This window comes from Postia placenta, assembly GCF_002117355.1.
Source record: "Postia placenta MAD-698-R-SB12 unplaced genomic scaffold POSPLAscaffold_9, whole genome shotgun sequence".
NCBI classification, from domain to species: Eukaryota; Fungi; Basidiomycota; class Agaricomycetes; order Polyporales; family Adustoporiaceae; genus Rhodonia; species Rhodonia placenta.
This window is the reverse complement of record NW_020169840.1, coordinates 500,075-507,206: the sequence shown is the minus strand read 5'-3', so window position 1 is coordinate 507,206 and position 7,132 is coordinate 500,075. Positions and strand designations below refer to the sequence as shown.

The 7,132-nt window shown below is 50.8% G+C and overlaps 3 protein-coding genes across 3 annotated transcripts; 2 read left to right on the top strand and 1 right to left on the bottom strand.

Annotated features, from left to right (window-relative positions):
• Positions 1–2,522: 2,522 nt before the first annotated feature.
• On the top strand, positions 2,523–3,413 carry POSPLADRAFT_1145943 (hypothetical protein; the record flags this gene model as incomplete). The annotated part of the gene is made up of 4 exons (XM_024485860.1): positions 2,523–2,756; positions 2,804–2,968; positions 3,026–3,239; positions 3,298–3,413. 4 exons carry the CDS (start codon positions 2,523–2,525, stop codon positions 3,411–3,413), a joined length of 729 nt encoding a protein of 242 aa, XP_024337685.1.
• A 25-nt stretch (positions 3,414–3,438) lies between these two features.
• POSPLADRAFT_1040279 (hypothetical protein) lies at positions 3,439–4,791 on the top strand. The gene is made up of 4 exons (XM_024477714.1): positions 3,439–3,573; positions 3,785–3,909; positions 3,973–3,999; positions 4,059–4,791. The coding sequence occupies exons 1-4, from the start codon at positions 3,567–3,569 to the stop codon at positions 4,770–4,772; spliced, it is 873 nt and encodes a 290-aa protein (XP_024337684.1). The 5' UTR covers positions 3,439–3,566; the 3' UTR covers positions 4,773–4,791.
• Positions 4,792–4,872: 81 nt separating this feature from the next.
• Positions 4,873–6,447, bottom strand: POSPLADRAFT_1074746 (hypothetical protein; the record flags this gene model as incomplete). Its single annotated transcript, XM_024482742.1, has 2 exons — positions 4,873–5,214; positions 5,277–6,447. 2 exons carry the CDS (start codon positions 6,445–6,447, stop codon positions 5,186–5,188), a joined length of 1,200 nt encoding a protein of 399 aa, XP_024337683.1. The 3' UTR covers positions 4,873–5,185.
• Between the last annotated feature and the right edge of the window lie 685 nt (positions 6,448–7,132).

Sequence of the window (7,132 nt, the reverse complement as noted above, 5' to 3'; positions counted from 1 at the left end):
GGACAAGAGGTTGAAACTGAGGTCCCTAGGGCAGCAGAGGCTGGCTTATATACAGGGGAAGATAAGGGCAGGCTGTGTGCATTGGTCTGTGCGCAGCTGGTCCATGCACAGCATGCTGACGCAGCCCCGGGGGCCGGTGAGTCAGAGCGGCTGTGTCAGCGGAGCCCGAGCTGTGCTGCGCACTGCTGCCCATCTAATCTGATTGTACAGTAGATAAGGAAATGTCTGTTTCAGGCGTATAGTACAGAGGTTGCGGGTTCGAGCCCGCGAAAAGGAAAAAATTAAGAGACAGCTAGGTGCCGTGTCAACTCGTGACATTACCATTACCAGTCTCTTACTGGGTTAATGTGAGTGCTATGTTCTAGCACTACTACTGATGTTCATGTTGTATTCTTTATGTTCACAGGCAATACCGTACCTGTAGCCAAGTCTGATATCAAAACTTCCTTGAGTGGTCAATCAGATGGAGCGGGTATATTTATACAAGCACAGATTCACTCAGACTTTAGATGTAGACTGTATCTTTGTATAACACTAACACTTGAGAGGGAGTTGGTCCAACTAGTGTGGTGGGCTGTTCTCTGGGGGGGTCCAAAGAAACAACTTTTGACTGGTGTAGTGCCCCAACTGTCCTCCTATTTATATGTACATGAAGGTATTCTAGAATGTTCCGTACTATTCTACCCTCTCTTACAAATCCTCCCTTCAGAATCATCCGGAACCTGCCATCTGATTCTATCTCATTCTGGGTGATACCTGTGGGTTCTTTTGCCAGATCTTGTATATTCTGGCTTGTTCTGTGTATTTCCGGGTTATTACAACTTGATTCTGGATTCTTCTGGCTGTTTCCAGAAATGTTCTGGATTATTCTTTGAGTTTCCAGCAAACTCTGGTTTATTCTATATTATTCTGCAAGGTTCTTTTGAAGCTTCCAGTTTATTCCTGCATTTTCCAGTCTTATCTTGCACATTCTGGCATTTGCTCTGTTTGCTGGCTACAGCTTCATATAAATTGAGTCCCTTCCTCCTTTGCTGGATTATGACTTTTAAGCCAAATATGGTGCAGACTTGCTTGTTTCATGTAGCAATCAATTTTGATGCATGACAGCATGTGCGAGCATGCGAGTGCTGCTGTATCGGTGCACCTGCCTTTTTTGGGCACATAGCCAGTGTGCTTGCATGGAGCGCCTCTGCTTTGGGCCCCGCGCAGCAGTAGGTCTTTCTGCATAGCAGTCATGCCATAACGGGAAATGTGGTGCACAGTGGGAGGGGGGTCCATGGGGGTCTCCCCCACGTAACAAATACATGTGCTCCCAATAAGGAAACACTGACTGTTTTGGGAAGTCGGACTCTGCACGGGTCTCTCACCTGTGTAACAGTTGCATCATTGTGGTCAGTCTCAGGCGCACAGCACCCTTTATGGCTCCGCGCAGCAGAATGGGGGTCTGTGGGGGTCTCCCCCGCATAACGGGAAATTCATGGGAGTATTGCAACGGGAATTCAATAGGACTCAACGGGAAGCTTACGGGAATTCAATGGGAAGCTTACGGGAATTCAATGGGAAGTTCACGGGAATGCCACAGGAATTCAATGGGAATTCAATGACAATGTATTTGAATCAGAAAGGACATTTATGATTTCCATTAAAAATACTTATATACAATGCACAGGCAGGATAGCAGGCATGAAGTGCCTACACATATATGAATGGGGGTGCGAACAGGTGCAAAGCACTGTTCACACCCAAAAATATGTTTGCTGTTTTGTACCGGGTGCAAAGCACCCATGCAGTCTGTATTACTTTACATACCAAATAAGGCGCAGAGCGCCTTTTGGAATAAATATACCAGGCGCAAAGTGCTTTATCGTGGCAACGCCACGGGTCACTTAACTAGTATAGAATTACTACAGGCAACATCTGTGGCTGTATGTGGCGAAGGGCTCCACTGCGAAACAAAGGATTACCATATTCGGACCTGTTCGGGCCATCTTGCCGTGGTCTTGGCGGAAGCTGGGAAAAAATGCTACAAAGGACAAGGATTCACGCTTTTTTGGCCCTTTTCGGGCTCGTAAAATGCTAAATAGGACAAGGATATGGCCATTTTCGGCCTCCGGAAATGCTACCAAAGGCCAAACCTTTAGGGGAGTTGCACGGGGCCTAGCCTTACCAAGAAGCCGGCCCTTCCGAATGGTAGTGCCATGCGGAATGGTTGCGGGTCTGATCGCTATCTAGACCCTCCTCGCATGCAACGATTTTCCGGGTTCCCCAGTGATTGACATGTATCAAAGATCGCAACGTCTGAGGCCGTGCCGAACTTGGTACGTACCACGTCTCAGAGTCCGCTGCCGAGTGGTATTGAGCGTGCCGGGTACGGTCGTCAGTCGCCGCGGTATAGTGCAGTGAGCGCAGCCCTACGTATAAATACAAGCGATCGTTAAGTATGTTGTACTCCAACATTTTTGCTTTGACCTCGACTCAGATATCTCAATTGACACTTTTTCCCCCACAGAGAACCATCGAACATGTCGTCGCAAGCCTGTCTTCCCACCACGAACACATCCACTATCCCTGTCTTGATTGTATGTACTGTCGCATTCATAGGATCTGAGGTGCTGGGACACAAACATTCTACCCAGGTAGGGGCTGGTCCAACAGGTCTGGCACTCGCCCTCACATTGGCCAAGAACAACATTCCCTTTCGCATAATTGAGAAATCTCTGAGTTTCCACACTGCTCAGCGTGGAGCGGGCATTCAGGTACGTTCCAGAAGAGGTCCTTACACATAGCTCACGAAATTCACTAGCCACGTACGCTGGAGATCTTCAACTATTTGGACGTACTCCCAGATATCCTGGCCAAAGGTCGTGAAATGCCGCCCGCACGCTTTTACAAGCTGCCGGGCGGCGTCGTACCTGAGAAGACCTTTCACATGATGTTACCGGCTGACCCCACACCGTCCATCCCATACGTACGCCCCATTTATGTATATGGATCTTATGGCGATTTGCTGACCGTGCGTATTCAGAACAATGCTGTGATGCTAGCACAAAGCAGCACCCAAGCGGTGCTGCGCGCGCATCTAGAGAAACACGGATGTTACGTCGAGGTCGGCACCGAATTCTGCAGTCTAGAACAGCATGACGACAAGGTGACGGCGAACCTTGCGAAACACATTGCCGGTGAGACACTCATGGAGTCGGTGGATTGTCGCTGGCTTGTGGCAACGGATGGCGGTAGAAGTGCGTCTTGTAGGCATTGCTACAAACCTGGGGCTTCAACTGATGCCATGCTCTTCAGGTGCCGTGCGCAAGCAGTTGGGCTTGACATTTCGGGGTGATGCCATTGGGCAGCCCACGGTGATTGGCGAAATTGAAGTCAAAAGCGGCTTGGACCAGATCGTGAGTGGCTCATGATCCAACCACCACTATGTTGACCAACGTTGTTGATGCAGCACATGCACAGCTGGGCACCGCCAGGTGGGGTGTGAGTTTTCTCCCTTTCGTTAGCGTGATACTCTCATGAACATATTGTCTACAGGCGGGTCGTCTTACGACCAACCGAGAATGATGGCGTGTTTTTCTTTCTTGTCGGCGGTGCAGTCGAACTGGCGCCTCTTGTGTCGGATCGCGCCAGCTTATTACAAGCATTCAAAAAAGGAACCGACAGAAATGATATCGTTTTCGGGGACGTCATAAACGTTGCAGAGTGGAGGTCAGTACCATGAATCTCGTTCAAGCTGACTGATTGACTTTGTATTATTACAGACCCCAAGTCCGAATGGTAGACACATTCCAGAGCAATCGCATCTTCCTGGCCGGTGGTATGTCAAGCACGATCAGCGTAGTCGGGATGTCTGACTTTGGATTTATCATAGATGCTGCCCATGTGCACACGCCGGCGGGCGGACAGGTACGTATATACGCATATATTGCGCTTCTCGAACGCATCTGATCAGTAATTTTCAATCTTTAGGGGCTCAACTCCAGCATCCAAGATGCGGTAGGTGCACTTACCGTCACATAGCCGCGCCATGTCGTTCATGTGTTCTGTTCTCCCAGTTCAATCTCGCTTGGAAGCTAGCACTCGTCGAGAAGGGCCTCTCTGATCCGAGCCTGCTGTCAACCTACAGCGAAGAACGTGTACCCGTGATTATCGACATGCTGAAAATAACCAGCGAGCTGTTCCGCAACGTTGCTACCACAACTAAGGACGAAGCTGGCCTCTCACGTGCAATATTGGCGCTACGGACGCGCAATGACCATGTCAAACAATTTGGAGTAAATTACCGATGGAGCTCCATCGTTCTTGACGAGCGACGCCCTGCGGACGAGGGCGAGGATCTTCGCGCGAATGCGTACGGCTCGCAGAAAGATGATGTGCTCAGGGCAGGAGATCGGGCGCCTGACGCGCCCGACCTGGTCGACGGCGAGGGGAAGACCTATTCTCTTCTGCGCGTCTTTGGCCCCACGCATCACACTGTGGTCATTTTCTCCACGAACGAGGAGGTCCTGGAGCCATACCTTTCGCTGTTAAGAGCTTACCCGAAAGGCATTGTCAGAACTCTGGTTGTGTCCTCACAAGGTTCCTCAGGACTTGCGAAGGTAGATGGCGTCGATATGATTGTCGTCGACGACGGCGGGCATGCATATGCGACTTACGGAGCCTCGGATAAGGAGGCCATTACCGTAGCTGTCAGACCTGATGGTGTGGTGGGCGCGATTGTGCGTGGGGTTGAAGGCTTAGGGAGATACTTCGAGAAGCTTTTCCACTAGCAGTCAGTTGTCTGATTACTTTATATCATTCAAGCGTTGACTTGTTACTTGCACTCATGTGGCCAGATTGAGGCTTGCTTGCTTGCCTGCTGTATGCTTTGTGTTGGAAACGAATTAGATTAAAGGTTCAATGTAATCAATGCTGGGGCAGCGCTTGAATCCGGATGGGTCGAATAGCTGAGGAGTGCGATTCTACTTCAGAACGAATAGACTTAATTGTACAAGGTAGAATGGACTCGAGGAGCAGGCGCATCGTTGATTTCTGACATCAACCCTAGTGTAGTAGTGAGACACCCTCATCATCTTCGTACAGGTTAGCTGACGAAATTGTAGATTTCGTAGCCAAGGGAAGCCAGGAGGCCGCTTTGGGCCCTGGGGAGTTTTGTTGAAAGTCGTGTATATTTTCACACGCCTCATTCAGTAGACTCGTATCTTTCGTTCCCTGAAATCAGGAATCGTCTGCACATGTCATGATGCAAAGTGAGGCAAGTGTGCTCTGCGTACCAGAATGCACATCATCCGAGTCAGCAGATCCGCTGTCTGGTAACGGGCAATCATACCAGTGCTCGTAGGTCCGGCCAATAGTTTCTCCGCTCAGGTAGCCATTTTCAGACAAGTTCTGGGAACATGTTATGCCCAGTGGGCACTTCTTTTTGGTGACTCGTGAAAGATTATCCAAGACCAGGTCTTCCATCTTGTCATACCAGTCCTCGAGCTTTTCAGCGCGGCGACGTACGCAGATTGAGATCTCCACGTTCGGGTGTTCATCGGCGATGCGGGCCAGTTCGGCATCCATCCTTGACCAGTCGAGTCGCGACTTATACTCGTCCCTATCGACCCAGTCCCACCGATGGATCATGCGAGTGAGGAGCTGGATCTTCTGCAGACGTGTATGCAACGGGAGAACCTGTGCAAGCGTGCTTGGAATCCAGTCCAAAGGCATGCGCCTCACCAAAACTGCCGCCTCGCGTATTCCGAGTGGGATGTCCTTCAGTTGCAGGACGCGGAGCTCGCTATTGTCGGCAAAGGATATGGCGGATACGCGGGGCTCGAACTGCATCGCAGTCATCTCTAGGTGCTCCAGCGATGGCCCAGCCTTGCGAAGGAGATCTTGCGCGTCCTCGACAGACTTTTCCGTCTTCGGGTCGAGCAAGAGGTCAAGCTTTCTGAGACGCAGCTGCAGTGGGGCCTTGGCGAGTATCGGAACGATGCACACAATGGGAGAATGCGCGGGAAAAAATGTTATATCGTGCACTTCGTGCATCGGGTTAGGTCTTGCCACAGGGGGCTGGTCGACATACTCCTCGGGAGCCGGCAGGACTTTCACAACTAATAAATACAGGCGCTCTAGAGATGGCATCACGTGGAAGAGGCGCAAGAAGTCGATCTCGTTGATCTCGAGTTCTCCTAGACAGAGTGACTTGATGTTGGGGAAGTGCCGCTCGAAGACGCGCGTGTCAAGCCCGATGTCGAACGCACTCCAGCCCACGAGCGTAAGATGCGTGACCGTCTGCAGCTCCGTACACAAGCGGAGTAAGCCTCCCAACGCAAACTGCGTGGGCGGACTTCCCAGACACAGACTGGTAACATAGTCTGCGATCCCAGGCGACTGGTTGAGTATGCTTATGAATAGAGCGTACGCTCGCTCCTTGCGCAGGTCGACTTCTTTGAACATGTTGAATCGACTCCTGTAACGGAATACGCGTCCCGCGAGACCACACGCCGCGAGTGCGGCACGATCATTATGGAGATAGTCCACGATCTCCTCGTAAATTTCCAAGGGAAGTCTGGGCTGTGTGGTCTCTGTGTCTATATAGATTTGTAAACGTTACGCGTGCGTGAACACGCGGTAGACACCACACCTATCATGGTTTCAAGCTAGCGAAATGCCCCACAGGAATGTTCGAGTAGTGGAAACAGACTCCGGGCTAGGGCGTTTCTATTTCTTGCAGTAGTGTGGAGTGAAGCCTTGTAGGATTTGCCGGTCCACGTACAACGAGGACCGTTCAAAATTGCCGCTTGAATCTCGCTGGAAAACAAGCGGCATTTAAGCGGCCAAAGCAGCGAGCAGAATCTGAGCTCCCCTCCTCGAACAGCGACATTTAAGCGACTGCTCGTCGCAAGCGCTCGCAGATTCTGGCTCACGGCCATGTCACGCTTGCACGATTCACCAACCTGATTGGCTGGGTAGCCCTTCGCAAGCCGAGAACGTGATCAAATCACGACTGCATCACGCTTAGTCATCTGTGACGCTTTCAGCGACCTTTCAGCGACCTCCAGCCACAATTGGGCGCTCAAAAGCAGCGAAAGGTTCGCTTATTTTCCAGCGACATTTAAGCGGCAATTTTGAACGGTCCTAC

What these genes read in the sequence shown, in the direction of transcription:
- POSPLADRAFT_1040279 (XM_024477714.1), top strand. An exon ending in ACACGCCGGCGGGCGGACAG is followed by an intron (nt 3,910 to 3,972) that starts GTACGTATATAC and finishes TTCAATCTTTAG; the next exon opens with GGGCTCAACTCCAGCATCCA. An exon ending in ACTCCAGCATCCAAGATGCG is followed by an intron (nt 4,000 to 4,058) that starts GTAGGTGCACTT and finishes CTGTTCTCCCAG; the next exon opens with TTCAATCTCGCTTGGAAGCT.